General features: G+C 49.1%; 1 protein-coding gene across 1 annotated transcript; it reads left to right on the forward strand.

The window, feature by feature from the left end:
- Window positions 1–1,072: 1,072 nt before the first annotated feature.
- TPRA1 (transmembrane protein adipocyte associated 1) lies at window positions 1,073–15,376 on the forward strand. The gene is given in 12 exon segments (XM_062636795.1): window positions 1,073–1,115; window positions 1,118–1,191; window positions 3,277–3,476; window positions 3,610–3,742; window positions 5,991–6,077; window positions 7,533–7,605; window positions 8,041–8,120; window positions 9,215–9,325; window positions 9,741–9,801; window positions 10,788–10,890; window positions 11,466–11,546; window positions 12,599–15,376. Coding segments are annotated over 12 exon segments (1,266 nt in total). The 5' UTR covers window positions 1,073–1,087; the 3' UTR covers window positions 12,834–15,376.
- Window positions 15,377–16,045: the final 669 nt, after the last annotated feature.

The raw sequence follows: 16,045 nt of genomic DNA on the forward strand, positions 1-16,045 counted from the left end.
GCACAACTGTTGTGACCAACAGGGTTAAAAAGGAACAGCTTAAAGTGGTTTGCAGTTGTCGTGTCTTGTGTTGGATTTTAACTCGCTGAAGCAACAGTTGTATTAAAGCAAGGGGCTGGGCTGGTGTGGGTTTAAGGAACAGCCATACCCTTGCTATGATGTGTGCTTGCAGGGGTTTCTGATGCTGTCTTCAGAAGGGAATAAAACTTGCGTTTTTGAATGGAAGCCTGGCAGTGTTTAACTCCCCTTCATGTGGTCAGGCTTTGAGAGCACAAATTGATGTGAGCCCCGAGCTTCACTGAGCTCTGCTACAGTTATAGTGGGGTGAATCAAGAAACAGCGTCCCCATGGTATGAGGTGATCATGGTCCTGCAGGTGCAGCTGGGATGTAGCAACCAAGGATCAGCTGCAGTGCCTAAAGAGGCTACAGGAAACCTGGAGAGGGACTTTGGACAAGGCTCTGTAGGGACAGCACAAGAGGAATGGCTTTAACCTGCCAGAGGGGAGGCTGAGATGAGCTCTTAGGCAGAAGCTCTTCCCTGTGAGGGTGCCGAGGCGCTGGCACAGGGTGCCCAGAGCAGCTGTGGCTGCCCCATCCCTGGCAGCGTTCAAGGCCAGGCTGGACACAGGGGCTTGGAGCAAGCTGCTCCAGTGAAAGGTGTCCCTGCCCATGGCAGGGGTTGGAACTGGATGAGCTTTAAGATCCCTTCCAACACAAATCAGGCTGGGATTCTGGTTATGGTCAATTGAGCTGCCCTCTTTGGGAAAGAGAGACCAGGACTGTGGCAGTGGTTTCCTCATGTGGCCGGGCTGGTTTGACCCCTGCAGGCTGGGCTGGCTGCAGTGCACAGTGGGATGAGTGATGCCTGGGCTATGCTCAGCTGACTGGGTTAATTTTGGACCAGGCAGGGCTGTGGACAGTGAGGCGCTGCTGTGGGTGACGAAGCCTTCCTGGATCCTTCCCATCAGTTCCTGCTCTTGTTGCTGAGGGATTTTGCTGGTAATTTCCTCAGGAATTGAACAGTTCCTCACATCCTTGCTGTAGGGTTTAGCTGTTGGGAAGCGGGGGCATTGCGCTGTCTGGCTGATGGCTTTGCTGCCCTGTCCTATCCTCCTGGGTGTTCTGTTTGCTCCAGCTTGGGAGGAAGAGCAGGACCCCAACACCTGGCTGTAGCGAGCAGCCTGGCTGAGGTAAGCCTAATTCTGCTTTGCCCTTTGGAGCCTTGTGAGTGGAGCTCTGTTCCATGGGGCCAGCTCCTCTCCTTATCAGCAGCTCCCTGCTGCAACGCAATAGTGGTGGCTTCTAGGGCAAAAAGAGTGGAGCCTGTTTGTTCCTTTTATAAGGAAATTGTTATCCCCATGTAATTCTCACAGCTTTATCCTCAAGCTCTTTTCAGTCTGACAGGCAGATGGAATTCTTGTGCAGGAAGAGTTGTTAGGAGGTGTGAGGGTTTGCAGTTGCTAGTGTTATTCTGCCCATGCTCTGTGAGGTCTTTTGAAGTTACTAACTGAAAATCACTCTCAGTAGTGTCAATTCAAAGGGAAAAGCTGGAAGGAAGGGAGGACACTTCTGGAGATAAGTATGGAATGTCAAGGTTGCCTGTTGGAACTTCCGCTGTTTTTTTTTGGCACAAAGTTGATCTTTCCAGGTCTGTGTGTTTAATGTGACATCGCTTGTGCCGCACAGCATATGGCAGTCACAAAAGAAGAATCCCTCCTCAGTGAGTGCCTGCCAGCATGGATGAGCCAAGGCAGCATTTGTTGGTTGAGGTGGGATGATCCCTTGGCCCTCAGAGGACCCACAAAGAATCTCAGCCTCTGCAGAGGAAGAGGATCCTGTGGCTGACAGCCTGTGGGCAAGGTGCTCCGCAGCTCTGAAAGCTGACACAGGGCTGTGCTGAGCCTTTCCAATCTGTGACTCAGCCAGGACCTCGCAGGGAAACACCTTGTGAGTGCTGGCCCTGGGGCTGCCAGGTCCTGCCAGGGCTGAAGTCAAACAGGGAGAGCTGTTCTGAGGGATCCTGGATTAGCTGTGGCACATGGAGTGCTTTCCCTGGCAATTTGCCCCTTTAGCATGCCAGCTAATAGAGTTTATTTGTGTGTCTGTGAGCACCTCTTTAGGGAATGCCAGGAGGGGTGGCAGGACCTTGTGCTGGTGTTGAGCTTGTAGCCAGCCAACTGCCTTAATGGTGAGGTTGCTGCTTTAGGGTGAGGAGGGGATTTGCACAAGGTGATAGGAGATCAGGAGCTTGGCAAGGAGAATCAGGTCAGACCCTGAGCGTACACTGAATCCTGATCGAATGTACTCTGTGCCATAGTCCACTTCTAAGGCTACTGTAGAACAGCAGAGGATAAACTGCTGCTGGCACGGACATGGAGCACATGGAGTTTAATGGATGGCAGAGCAGAGCTTCCCTTTGACTTCTGGAGGGACAGTTAATATTGCAGCAGTTCAGGGCCTGGGGGATGGAGAGGTGGTGGAAAAGACATGACTGTTCTCTCAGGGAAGGCAATACAGAGAGGTTTCATCATGGGAACTTCTGTCCTGCCATCTTCCTGAGGGGCAGGAGAGGTTTAAAGTAGGGCAGGCACAGGAACTCTCCTGATTCTGACCAGAGCTCCCTACTGCCTATGGGTTTGGCCCATTAGATAGGCTTGTGTCTGCTTCTGGGTTCATGAACCACTAGTGCAGCTGCTGCTCTGTGCTGAGAAGGGCAGTGCAGTTGAGACTGGTGGATGGAAAGAAGCTGGAGAATCACAGCCTGGTTTGGGTTGGAAGGGACCTACAAGCAAGAGGTTTTGGGTAGCAGCCTTCATGTTTTTCTTAGCAATAGCTGAAATCAAATAATAGACTGTAACTTCCTGATCTTGGGAGCTAGAATGATAACGAATGCTGTGGTGCTGCAGGGTTGCTTTCTCATCTGATGATGCCATGTATTGCTGCTGAGTCTTGATTTCTTTTTCCTATGAATATGCCAAAGCTCAAAGTCACACAGTTTACTCCATCATGGTATGGTGCTAGTTTGAAGGTGTTTGTTACTGTGATACAGGTTAGCATGTTTGTGCAGTCCACCCTACTGCTGTGTGCAGAGTCAGGGCAGGTGGCATTTCATTGTGCAAGAGTGTCTGTGATGATGATAACCTGCTGTAACCAGCAGGAAGCAGTTGTGCAGGGCCCTAATGGCAGGGATGAGTTTTCTACCTCTGACTCAACTGATGTAATGTTCCTTTTTGCCTCTGCTGTGGTTGCCTTGCGCTCTATTTGACCTGGACCAGGAGGAAGGCAGGATGTTCCAGTCCGTGATGCCTCTGAGATTCTCCGTGTCTGACAACATCACCCATTCGACTGCCTTGGTGACAGCCCTGGATAATGTGACAAGCTTGTACCCAACGACAACACAGGCAACCAACGACACCAACATCACTGTGCCGCACAAGTGCCTGTTGTTGCTCTATGAGGACATCGGGAAGTCCAGGTGAGATGGAGGAAATGGGGCCAGAGGAAAGAGCTTTTGTTCTCAGGGTTTGTTGGGCAGGGGCTGGGGCTGGTGCCTTCCCTCCTGCCTGCTGCAGAGCAGGAAAAACCCCTGTTTTATTTACCTTTTGCAGAGTCCGCTACTGGGATCTTCTGCTCCTGGTGCCCAATGTGCTTTTCTTTGTGTTCCTTCTCTGGAAGCTGCCCTCTGCCAGGGCCAAAATCCGGGTCACTTCCAGCCCCATCTTCACTACATTCTACATCCTAGTGAGTACCTCTCTGTGCTTTAGAACTGAGGAGTGAGGGGGTAGTGTCACTGAACTGGTGGAGAGAGAGCCCAGGCCAGCTCCTGCAGAGACAAAGCCTGTTTTAGCTGAAGGTGAAGGTGTGCTGCACAAACAGACACAGATTCTGGGCCCATACCTGCAGGATTTGAGTGGATTTTGTTCTCCTGTGGTGATTTTTGTTTTCCCTCTTTATTCTTTTGTTGCTTTCTTGTCTTTGAATCTAGTATCTTACACTTGCTCCTTGCACTACATAGCAAGTGACACAAAACCAGTTTCGCACTAAGGCAGTAAAAGTGAAACTGGAAAACACCAAGTGTGAAGCTGTTAAGAACACCACTCAGAAGCTCTGTCATAGGTGCTTTTTGAGATCCTGGGTTGTCTCAGTGTGTAGCATAATGCATTTGTGCTCTTCAGTGTTTTAAGAAGCGTCCCTATTCAATATTATAGCAATAAATGAAAGGGAAGCAGCAAGTGAACTGACTTGATGCTGCCGCTGTTTCAAAACAGAGCAAGAAGCAGGAAGTAAAGGAACAGCCCATCCTGGTTTAACCCCAGTTTACAGCTCGGCCCCAGCACCTCACACTTTTACCCTTCATGGTGGGATAGGGTAAAAGGGAGAAAAATTGTGGGTTGAGATAAAGACAGTTTAATCGGTAAAGCAAAACATGGAATTCCTTCAGCACTTCAGCCATCCCCAGGAGAGCAGGGCTCCAATATGTGTAATGGTGACTTGGGAAGACCAACACCATCACTCCAAACATTCCTTCTTTCCTTCTTCCAGCTTTACATGCCGAGTATGATGCCATGTGGTCTGGAATATCCCTTGTGTCAGTTGGGGTCAGCTCTCCTGGCTGTGTCTCCCTTAAATGCTTGTATAGCCCCAGCCTCACTTGTGGGGTGAGGAGCAGAAAAGCTCTTGGCCCTGTGTAAGGCTCAGCAATAACAAGAACATCGCTGTGTGATCAACACCGTTTTCAGCACAAATCCAAACCGCAGCCCCGTACCAGCTCCTGTGTCCCAGCCAACACCAGCACACAGCCTGAGAGGAAAACACCTCTGTTCAGTTTAACCTTCTGGAGTATGTTACTGGGAAACGAGGTGGAAGTGTGTTCTGTGGGGATTTCCTTTCAGATGGCTGTTTGTCCTGTCTTAAAGGAATGCTTTCTTGTGGAGTCAGTGATTAAAGCCGGGTTAATAGATTGGGAAGAGTACCTACTTAAGAGAGGAAGCCAAAAGGGTGGATTTTCCCCTCCCATGAGCTGTTGCTGTTGTACAGCACCATTATACTCAGGGACCCTTCTTTTTTGTCTGTGTTTTGCCCCAGAGTTTTCCACCCCAGGAGAGTGGTGGTGTATTCTCCTTTCATGCTATTTGCATCCTTCTTCCTCTGAGGAAAAAATATTTACTGTAGGTGACTTGTTGATCATTTCCATTCTCCAGCCACCGTAGAATCAGCTTGGACTCTTCATTCTTTAATAGGTTCAGCTGCCTCATACCCTCATCATTAGAATTAGCTTATGACTTGGAGTCTGATCTGGAAACTCTGCTTTCTGCACAGCAGAGGGGAGGTACATCCAGCTGAGCTCTTAATTGCATCCTGTGGCTGTGCCAGCACAGGGGTTGGTAAATTAGCCTGGCTGAGCCCCATGCTGTCATGCTTAAATGGTGCCTGAGCCGAGTTGGGTATCTCTGCACTGAGCAGCAGGGTGAGATGCATTGAAGCTGGTGGCTGCAGGTGATGTTTAACTCTGCATTCCTGAGCACAGTCAGAGGTGAGTGAGGGAACCACAGGTTTGAGCTTTACCACAGATCTGAAGTGTGGGACTTGGTGTCAAGTGGCTTCTGTTATCTGATGAGACTGGTTTATTCAGTCACACCAAGCACTTGATCTTCTAACTTGGAGGGATGTGGGTTTTGTCTGGTTCTTCTTCTCCCCTGTCCATGGACTGAAGGGTGGGAAGGCTGTTTGCCTATAAAGATGCTGTTGTAAGGAGTGGATGAGACCTCAGAGCTGTTTAATCTGACATTGAGGAGATTTGTTATTTCCTAAATTCCAAGACGGTGTTCCTCCATCTAACAGGCCTGTGGCATCTTTGACAAATTAATCTGCTACAGGAAAGCCTTAGGACACTGGAAAGCTGGCCTGGAAACGATTCCAAAGGGATTTCTGGTCACTACTGCATACGTGCCTTTCGGTGGGAACTCACTTTTGGTATCTCTCTGTGTAGGTATTTGTGGTGGCTTTAGTTGGCATTGCCCGTGCTGTTGTCTCCATGACTGTGAGTGCCTCTGATGCTGCCACAGTTGCTGATAAGGTAGGTGCAACACTGATTTTAGAGGCTGTGCTTATTGCAGCTCTGAGCACAGCTATCTGTTACAGCTTCCCTTTATGTGCATGCAAGAGGGATGTGTGTTTTTGCAGTACTCAGCTATGTGTACAATGGAATCCTGTTGTGATAGCTGTATCTAAATGATCACAACATCCAGGGCTGTAAAACAATGGGCTTCCTAAAATAGGTACACAACTAATGGCAGCAAAACTTTCCTGTTGCAGGGCTGAAATGACTCTGCTTTGCACAAGCTGAACATTCAGACAGGCAAGACCTGCCCTTTGTTACTCCAGTGTTTGAGTGGCTCTATGGAAAAGATTGAATTCTTTTGTATTGAAAGCAAATAAACCCAAATTCCCTTTTGAAACCAGTATCTGAATGTCCTTGTAGCACTGAGCACAGGGTGAACCTTCAGCAAACAGGAAATAGCCTTGTACATGCTGTTCCTCTGTACTCACTTACAGCAGAACATCACCTAAACCAGAGAGCTCTGTAGTTCTTGAGCTGTTAGGGGAAGAAGAGCTGCAGAGTCCAGGTCTCCTGGCTTTATTCTCAGGGATCAGTGGTGGTTCTGCTTTTCCCTTTCCTGTTACCTGACAGAGCACTGTAACGCACTGCTTGGTGTGAGCAGCTGGATGTTGACAGCATTTTCCTTCACCTCTGTTGGGGGGATGGAGATGCAGGACTTGAATGATGGAGGAGAGGTGGGAAGGTGCTTTCCTTCAGCTCTGGTGCTGCTGCTGAGTGCACTGCGCTGGGAGTCATGCACTAAGACACAGACTCAGCTTTTCCTGTAAGCACATGTTCTGTCCTGTCTATTATGTTTGGTTGGTTTTCTCTCTCATACATATACACACACTGTGCATTTACTGACATTAGAAGTGTCTCCTTAAATACCTCTTAAGCTATTGTGTGTCTTCAAGAGGTGCCTTTCAGTGTTTATGGGCAAAGCATTAATAAGCCGGAATCTGGGTTCTTGTTCTAGGCTTGGCTGTGATTTATTGCATGACTACCTGGAAAGCTGCCTCACCTGCTGGTTTCTTACTTACCAAATAAAACCTGGGAATGGAAAGGACAAGCTGGAAGTGGGAGGGCTTTAGAGTTGAATGTGCTTCAATGGAGGGACCAGAAGCTTTGGAGGAGTGTTTGTTCAGGCATTACTGCAGAATCTGCTACTGTAAGAACCAGACACGTTCAGTGTTATACATCTGAGGTGCTCATGGGTTTGTGCTCCTTGGGAGTAGAGCAGCAGGAACACATGCATGACAAGTGACAGATCCTCAAGTGTGGCAAACTGTGGCCACTTCCTCTCTCGGCAGGCATGCTGTTGGCTCTATTCAGAGCCTGCCATCTCCTGGAGCACGGAGTGTAGTTTTGCTGCATTCACTTCCAACCCTGGCTCCATCTAATCATGCTTGTCTGGTTTCTGTTACCCCTCAGATCCTGTGGGAGATCACAAGGTTCTTCCTTCTGGCGATTGAACTGAGTGTGGTGATTCTAGGTCTTGCCTTTGGTAAGTGTCGGGAGAGTTTTGAGTGTTTTGAATGTTTCCTGTTCCCTTTCTGTCTGCATCTGTGAGTTTGGGGATGCTGATCCTATAAAGGGAAGGGGGTCTAGGGTAAAGACATAGGACACATTGATGAGTTTGTTATAAATGGTTGAAAGCCTGGTTGCATTTGCAGATCTATGGCTTGTGATTTGCTTGTCCTGTATGCATGTGATGGAGACAGCTTAGGGGAAGAAGACTTGTGCAAAGATCAGCAGTCTGATCCTTGCTTGAGCCCCATTTTGTTTAAGGTGGTTCCTTTGGTCGTCCGAGTGGTTAAGTTAACCTGCCCTTGAAGGCCTCTGGAAATACAGGTGTTTCCCCCTACTGCTTTTGGAGAGGACTGATTTTGACCAGGGCTGGGATCATATCCTGAGTCACTTGTGTATTGCTTAATTCCAGGTCACCTGGAGAGCAAGTCCAGTGTGAAACGAGTTCTGGCAATCACTACAGTGCTGTCCCTGGCTTATTCTGTCACCCAGGTGGGTACATGGGAGCAGAAGAGTTAGGCTTTGCTTGGGGTTAGGCAATTGCCTGCAGGACTCCTATCTGGAAAGTGGCAGCTTTGATCTTAAGATGAGGTTTTGTGGGAAGACTGGATGCTTTGGCAGCGTGTGAGGATCCCAGAGAGCAAACACCAGACTCCATCCCCTTTATGGCATGAATGGCTCAGCCCGGTGAAGAACTGAGATGAGGTTTAGATGGATTTAGTGACTCTTGAAAGGGGAGTGAGACGCTTTCACACCCGAGCCACAAGTTCTGACTCCAGCCTCAAGTGCTAGGATAGGGAGATGGAGAGACCTGAGGTGCTTGCTTAGGCAAGGGCAGTGCAATGAGCCTCTTGTCTCTGACATTTAAGAGCTGAGAGCTCTTGCTGCCCTTCAGACTGGCAGCTGGCTTGTGAGCTCTGTTCCTCAGCTGCTTCTCCATCTCTGAACAATGCCGTGTGTGTCTGGGGTTATTCTCCTCCTTGGTGTTGAAGTGGTCAGCCCTGTGTCTCTGTGCTTGGGGCAGCACCAGGATAACACACAGATCTTTGTTTTGTGACCAGGCTCCTGCTTACGGAGGCAGTGAGCTGATGAAAGCTGAGGAGCCTCAGAAATATCAAGTGCTGGAGCTATATCTGGGTGTTTACAAGCACTTTTCCCTCTCCACTCTGTGTGGTAGCTTCTGTTCATACCATTCTTTAAGCAATTGAAGTGAATGAGACTTTTATGTGTGGGCTTTTAGATTCTGGATGCTTCAGCAGAAAGGGTCTACTTTAAAGATGGAAATGGAGCTCTGTGTATGTCAGCCAGCTGCTTGCATCCTTATCCCTTCATCTGGTCTCTGTTCTGGAATGTCATTGATGTTGGTATTGTACAGATGCAGGTTCCTGCCACTTTTTTCCTCCCCTCACTTCTTGTCTTCAGTTTCTTCCTCTCTTCTAGTGTGAGCTTGACTTGCTCTAAGCAGGGCAATAGCTGGGTCTTGGGGGGAGGGACAGCTCTTGTCTGAGCTTCTCCCATGTCCAGACACCCACTGTAGTGAGGGTGCTGCCTGCAGCAGGATCATGTTGGTGCCACTTCTCTCCTAGGGCACCCTGGAAATCCTGTACCCTGATGCCCACCTCTCAGCAGAGGACTTCAACATCTATGGCCATGGAGGGAGACACTTCTGGCTTGCCAGCTCCTGCTTCTTCTTTCTGGTAAGTACTGGCCATGAGTTAAGCACTTTGATAGCTTCCTTGTATGTTCTGTATGGGGCAGGGAGGATGATTTGTGTATAAGGTAGCCTTAGCCCTGCAGATTCAGTGCAGCATTGATGCTGCCCCCATGGCAGGGAAGCTGAAGCAGGAAAGGTGTGGTGGGAGTGGGATACACTGTGGCAGGTGAATTCCAACCGAAGCAATGTTCTTCACTCCTTGTTTCTCAGTGACCAGCCTTTATGTGCTGATGGGGTGAGGTCTGGGGCCTTCATATCTGCACTGGGTTTAGTATCAGGGGTGTGTGCCTCTGTCCTGAGGCATCTATAGCCATGTGTGACACCGCACACCATCCCTGCAAAGATTGCCAAGTTCAGCTGCCAAGCAGCAGTGGAACAGTTACTCTTTGTCTCAACAGGTCTATTCCTTCGTGGTGATTCTTCCAAAGACTCCTCTGAAAGACCGGATTTCGTTGCCCTGTAAGTGACTGTGGAGTGTTCCATAGGATAGGTGGAGGCAGAGCCAGGATAAGCGTAGGTGGAAGTAAGAGGTTCCTGTATGTGGTTGCACTGCAGATATATACCACTGTCTTGGGGTACAGATGCATGGCTAAGGACTGATAAGTTATCCCTGGAAAAATAGTATGTTGTGCCCTTTGGAGAGCAATTACTTTGCTACTTCAGTAGCTAAACAATTACATAAAGAAAACAAGATTTACTACTCAGCTAATGATACAGATGCAATGTGGCTACATTATCTTGCAGAGAGCCGGGAAGAAATAGCTCCTTAATAACAGCTTCCTTTGAGCTGTGTGTGTGAAGTTAATGAGTACATGTTGGTCATCCCCAGGGAAAGAAAAGCTCATTGGAGCCGCTTAGCAGTTTTCATCTGGGCATTTGCTTTATTAAGAAGCTGCTCTGGTTTCTCGTTGTTGCAGAGTATCTGCAGTCCTTGAGTTGGGGGAGAAGCTGTTACTCAGATGTTTGCATTGGGCTGTTCTCTTAAGTAATGTCGGGATCTGTGTGTGGTACCCTGAGGGAGGGGAATGTGGCACACGCCACAAGCAGCAGGTCCTGGGCCTGATGTGCTCCTGAGCAGCTTTGTGAGTGCTGTGCATTGGAAGGGCACAACTTGTGGTGGAGCTCTAGGGTTTTTGGCTTTTCTTACACTCAGTTATGTGGCTCACACTGGTTCCAGATGCTTGACTCCAGAATCTTTGCATGTGTTGCCATGACTGTGTGATTTCAAAACCCACCTGGTGTGTGTATTCATGCAGGGCAGGGTATGGTTTAGCCCACTATACCTCCATCAATCCTGCCAGCCTGGGGCAGGAAGATGCACTCTTAGTTCTTCAGGAGTTCTCAGATAAGTTAGACCCTTCTGCTGGGTATGCCATCTCCATTGAACATATTTGCACCAGCTGGTGCTGAGGTTGAGTTTCATCTGTGTCTGTGTTTCCCCACAGCCAGGAAGAGTTTTTATGTCTATGCTGGAATCCTGGCACTGCTGAACTTGGTGCAGGGCCTGGGCAGTGCCCTCCTCTGTGTGGATATCATAGAAGGATTGTGGTACGTACACTGGGGAGCAGCCCTGCAGTCTGACTTCTCGTGTTGTATGCGACTGTCCTTCAATGCTGCCTCTCCCAGGATAATAAACTTGTGCTGTGCTCCTAAGAAAGGGTAAAGCTGTTGGCTCTCTTGTGCCAAAAGACCTCGAAGTGGTGAGGAAGCTTACTGGAGAGGTCTATGGAGCTGCATGGCCTTGAAGTGGTGAAAGTAATGATTTGAATCCACTGATGCCTGGCCATTGGCTGGTGTTTTGCAGGTAATAAGGGAGGAAATGGCCTGTTTGCTAAGAATAGCATGGGGACTCCCTTGTTCAAACCTGGAGTGTGGCTCTGCAGGGATCCTTGCCACTGCTGAGTCAGAATTGGGAGCTCTGAGACTGCTCTTGGCCAGACCTTGGGTCTTTGCATGGTTCCCTCCAAGTGTCTAGAAGCAATGACACATGCCCATGGCAGTGTCTGTTACTCTGCATCAACCTGAAGTTGTTGAGCACAAGACTTTCCTTGTGTGACTGTTGTTACCCAGCTGTATTGTGTGTGCGTGCTAAATTCCTTCATGTTCCCTTTTGCTGTTGACAGCTGTGTTGATGCTACCACGTTCCTTTACTTCAGCTTCTTTGCACCTCTCATCTACGTGGCATTCCTGAAAGGCTTCTTTGGGTGAGTAGCCAGGGCCAGGAGTTCAGAGGGGATATATTGTCATTTCATTGTGTTGCACTAGAGTTCTCCCCATCTGTAGAATAAAGGCAGTGACTGGAACAGGGAAGGGAACTTAGGGAACCAGTTTTGAATTTCTGGCCTTGAAGTTTTTCCTATGTGAGCCAGGGCTGTTTGCTTCTATCCAAGCCAGAGCTGATGCTATATTCCTCTCAAATACTTCTTCAGTGTCTGCATCCTGTTTAGCACAAACTGAAGTTAACTAAATGTATAGTGAGAGATTGAGTCCCGGAAGGTTGAATGTTCTTCGGGGTGGGTTTTGGGTTAGGTTTGTAGAAAGGCTCTGGGGGTTCGGTAACTCTGATTGAGGAATCCTCTGCTCTGAGCCCGAGCATTACCAGTTAAAGCCCTTGGGAGTGCGATTCCTGGCTCGCTGCTGCCGCTGTGTGGCTACTGGAGGAGCTGCAACTTGGTAGGAAAACCCCAAGTGGTTTGGTGTAGCTTCAGCTTTTAGTGTGCAGGAGCAAGACACAGCAGGCTTTACAATAACTAAAACATGCTGTACTCCTATGGTATCCAAATGTGCCTCTGCTGCCTTTTGAAACCAGAAGGGAGAAGTGTCTGGAGTTAGAGATGGAAGCTGCAGATCCACAATATCCCTGTCTTGTATTTTGGTTTTCCCACTGCACACAGATGGCAGTTGAGATGTGTTGGCTACGGTTCTGTCGGTGTCAGTACTTCAGGACTCCCAAAGATGAGAGCACCTTTCCCGCATGGAGATCAGATTCTGCCAGTTTTAGTTCTCTTAAGTGACTTAATCCAAAGTTACCTTTAGCATCACTTCATGGCAGTTACTCTGCCCAGTGAAATACACTGCTAGGTAGTGTGAAGAGGCTTTTAGGGTCTGAATAAGCAGTTTCTTAGTGCTGCTGAGTGTCAGTTAATTGCTGTGATACTACATTGTGATGCTACATTGCTGTGATACTACATTGTGATACTACACTGCTGTGATACTACATTGCTTAAGCAAGTGTTTTAAATCTTTATCACTGCAGGTCTGAACCGAAGATCCTTTTCTCCTACAAATGTCAGGTGGATGAACCAGAAGACGTGGACGTGCATCTTCCCCACCCTTATGCTGTTGCCAAGAAGGAGGGCCTGGATTCTGGCTTCTACTCGAGCACTCAGATTGACACAGCAGCCTACATGGATGACATGGCCTCTCTGCCCTACCATGTGGGCAGCGTCAACAGCATAGACAGTGACCGCTGGAAAGCCATCAACGCCTGAGCAGAGCTGCCTCATCCCTCTCCTTCCTGACCCCCTCACACCACAGCCATTGGGATGTCCATTGGAAACCTGTCCTTGGCTATTGGCCATGGCTTTCCTCTCTTCCTTAGGATTTCCAAAACCTGTTGTGGAACTCAGCTGGCAGCCCAAATTCTGTTGGGAAGAACATTTACTGTTGCTACTTGAGGACAATGTAGAACAGTTTTGTTCATAAACCCATAAACACTGAACCTTCCTGACCCTCCATGTTCCAGATGTGAATGTGACTTAGAAGACAAGGCCTGACAGGCACCTCTTCCTTTCAATGACTGAAAGCACTTGTCTGGGGAATGGTGTTTAGGGATGAGGGTGTTGATTTCACTGTTGTATTGTACATATGTAGAAAGAGTTTGGTGGTTGGAATTGAAGATGGTCTTCCTGGGCCGTTCCAGGTAGCATGGTTGCTTGGGTCTGGTCATGATGCAACAGAGGGGATAGTGTCTGAGGGAAGCTGATCAGCTGGGCTCACCTCTGCTTTCAGCCAGTGCTGATGGAAGTCATGAACTGCAGTTGCTAGGGGTTAAAAAGAGTGTTCTGGGTGGCAAGGAGAGGTGTGGAGAGGTGTGAACTGTTCTTTGCCCTGGGAGCATCCTGTGGGGCTGGTAACTTGCAGCATGGTGTGAACTGACTGAGCAGTAGAGAGGCAGGACTGACAGTGCTGTTGTGTAGCTAAGCTGAATGAGCTGTGAATGGGTCTATGGAGGCTGCACCAGTGTGCAGCTGAGCTCACAGGAAGATGTAACACCACTGAAGCAGGCTGAGTATCAAGACTAAAACCAGTGAGGAAGGTGCATTTCCCATCTGTGCCCTGCTTCGTGGCTCTGGCAGGGCCCTGGAGAGTGCTGTGAAGGAGGAGGCTGACTCTGCAGATGAAGGCTCTGGAGGTGTTCAGGTGCTTGAGGCAGAGCAGAGCCCATGATGAGTCCAAGCTGTCAGTGTTGAGTGACTGGAAGCTCTCAGACACCATGGATGTGCTAGAATGGAGCTGGCTGCTGTTCTAAGTTGGGAGGCAAGTGGGAGATGGATGTTTCTCCTCTTGTGTTGCGGTTCAGATCCCCAGACTTCTGCTGGTCTGATAGGCTTTATGGCTTGATAGTGTTGAAAATACTTCTGTGCATGTGGAGTGTGATTCATTTAAATACTATCTGGAACTTCTCACCTCTCCCATGCGGGAAAAGGGACTGCTGTTGTCTGAGCTGTCTGGCACACAGTTTCAGGACACCGTGTTCTAATCCAGGGACTGTTCCAGCTGGAAGCTGCATCAGGCTGGTTTGTGCTCTCCAGGGGTGAAGAAGTGTACTCCTGTAGCTGTGGGGTGCTTTCCTACCTGAATCCCTCAGGTAGGCAGAGATCTGCTCTAAGCAATAGCAACTCTTCATTAGAGATGGTAGAAAGAGGGATTTGAAGTGTCTGGGGACTCTGTGCATCTCTTGCCCAACTCACTGCTGTTCTGCAGAGCACTCAGGTACCAGTTTCTGGGTATCACCATGCAGGCTGCAGTGTGGAGGTGTTCGTTTTGGTTGTGAGCAGGCAGAGGAAAACATTTCCTACTTGGTGTTCCTGCTGTAGGGAAGCAAAGGTTGGGCAAGGACACAAAGTCCATATTGATTGCTAAAACTATGCAGGCCCTTCGCTTACCTGCTTTTGTTCATGAGCAGCACAGCCTCCGTCCTGCCTGTGGACTTTGCCCTACATGCCTGTAACTAGCACTAGCACCTTGAGAGCAACCACCCCTTCATTATGTTCTTTTTCAGTTCCTTTTGAGGCTAAAAGGCTTCAGCTTGTGTGAGCTGAATTGTCCCTTGTGGGGGAGCAGCCTGTCACATTTCCCCTCCATGCAATGACTATGGAAGGGCTGCACAAGCACCTGGCCAAGTCAGAGAAGTGGCTGTGCTCCTCCTGTTGTTGCTTGCTGTGCCTCGGCCTGAGCCCCGCTTGCCTGCTTTGCCATGGATGGGTGACACGGTGCCTGGGTTGTCCTCCTGCTGCTGCTCAGCACTGAGCCCGAGCTGCTGTTAGGAACCTGCACAGCTCCCCTGGAACCGAGGGGCCTTCACCAGAGCCGAGAGGTGCGAAGGGCTCAAAGCACTTGAGGGATGAAGGAGCAGCTGCATCTCCATCCCAAGGAGGTTCTGCTGACTCAGCACCCTCGGGGGACAAGCCCTGCCCTCCTTGGGGGTGCGAGGAGCAGGTTATGAGTTCACCCTTCACCAGTGCTGAGGCATCCCCCGGGTGAGCGGGCAGCGCATCCATCCTGTCCTCTGCAGGCAGGGCTCTGGTACCCCTGGGGTGCCCTGTGTTCTGCTGCTGAGGAGCTTCTGCACTAGGTCATGGGCTGACCTTCCTCTTGTATGTTTGTGTACATAGAGAATGCTTTTGGCCATCTTCAGCATGGTCCTTGAGCAGAAGTGTGTTATGTGTGAGGAGGGGGGGGTAAAAGAGAGAAAATACAGAATAAATGTATATTTTTGTTTGTAAAATAAAAAAATTAAGTTTGGCATAAATGGTCATGTGTTCTTTGTCAAATGCTCCGGATTATGGAGAAAAGTGACCTTTGAGGTTTGGTTTTTCCATCTGTGAACAAATATGGCAGATGATAATGGAATAACAATGTCCTTGGGTCAGGGATGGATCTGTTCCTTCTTGGAAGGCTATGGGAGGGGTAGGGCAGCGGATGGCTCTGGAGAATGGTCTAAATAATTGTCAGTAAAACCTTTGACTCCTGGTGGCTCTTCCTGGGCATGTCTGGCAGCAGCGGTGTTGCTATAGGGTCTCTCTGCTATAGGGTCTCTCTGCTATAGGGTCTCTCTGCTATAGGGTCTCTCTGCTATAGGGTCTCTCTGCTATAGGGTCTCTCTGCTATAGGGTCTCTCTGCTATAGGGTCTCTCTGCTATAGGGTCTCTCTGCTATAGGGTCTCTCTGCTATAGGGTCTCTCTGCTATAGGGTCTCTCTGCTATAGGGTCTCTCTGCTATAGGGTCTCTCTGCTATAGGGTCTCTCTGCTATAGGGTCTCTCTGCTATAGGCTCTCTCTGCTATAGGGTCTCTCTGCTATAGGGTCTCTCTGCTATAGGGTCTCTCTGCTATAGGGTCTCTCTGCTATAGGGTCTCTCTGCTATAGGGTCTCTCTGCTATAGGGTCTCTCTGCTATAGGGTCTCTCTGCTATAGGGTC

This window comes from Pezoporus occidentalis, unplaced genomic scaffold (genome assembly GCF_034315485.1).
Source record: "Pezoporus occidentalis ecotype Australia unplaced genomic scaffold, CSIRO_AGI_Poc_V1 ctg114, whole genome shotgun sequence".
Taxonomy (NCBI): domain Eukaryota; kingdom Metazoa; phylum Chordata; class Aves; order Psittaciformes; family Psittacidae; genus Pezoporus; species Pezoporus occidentalis.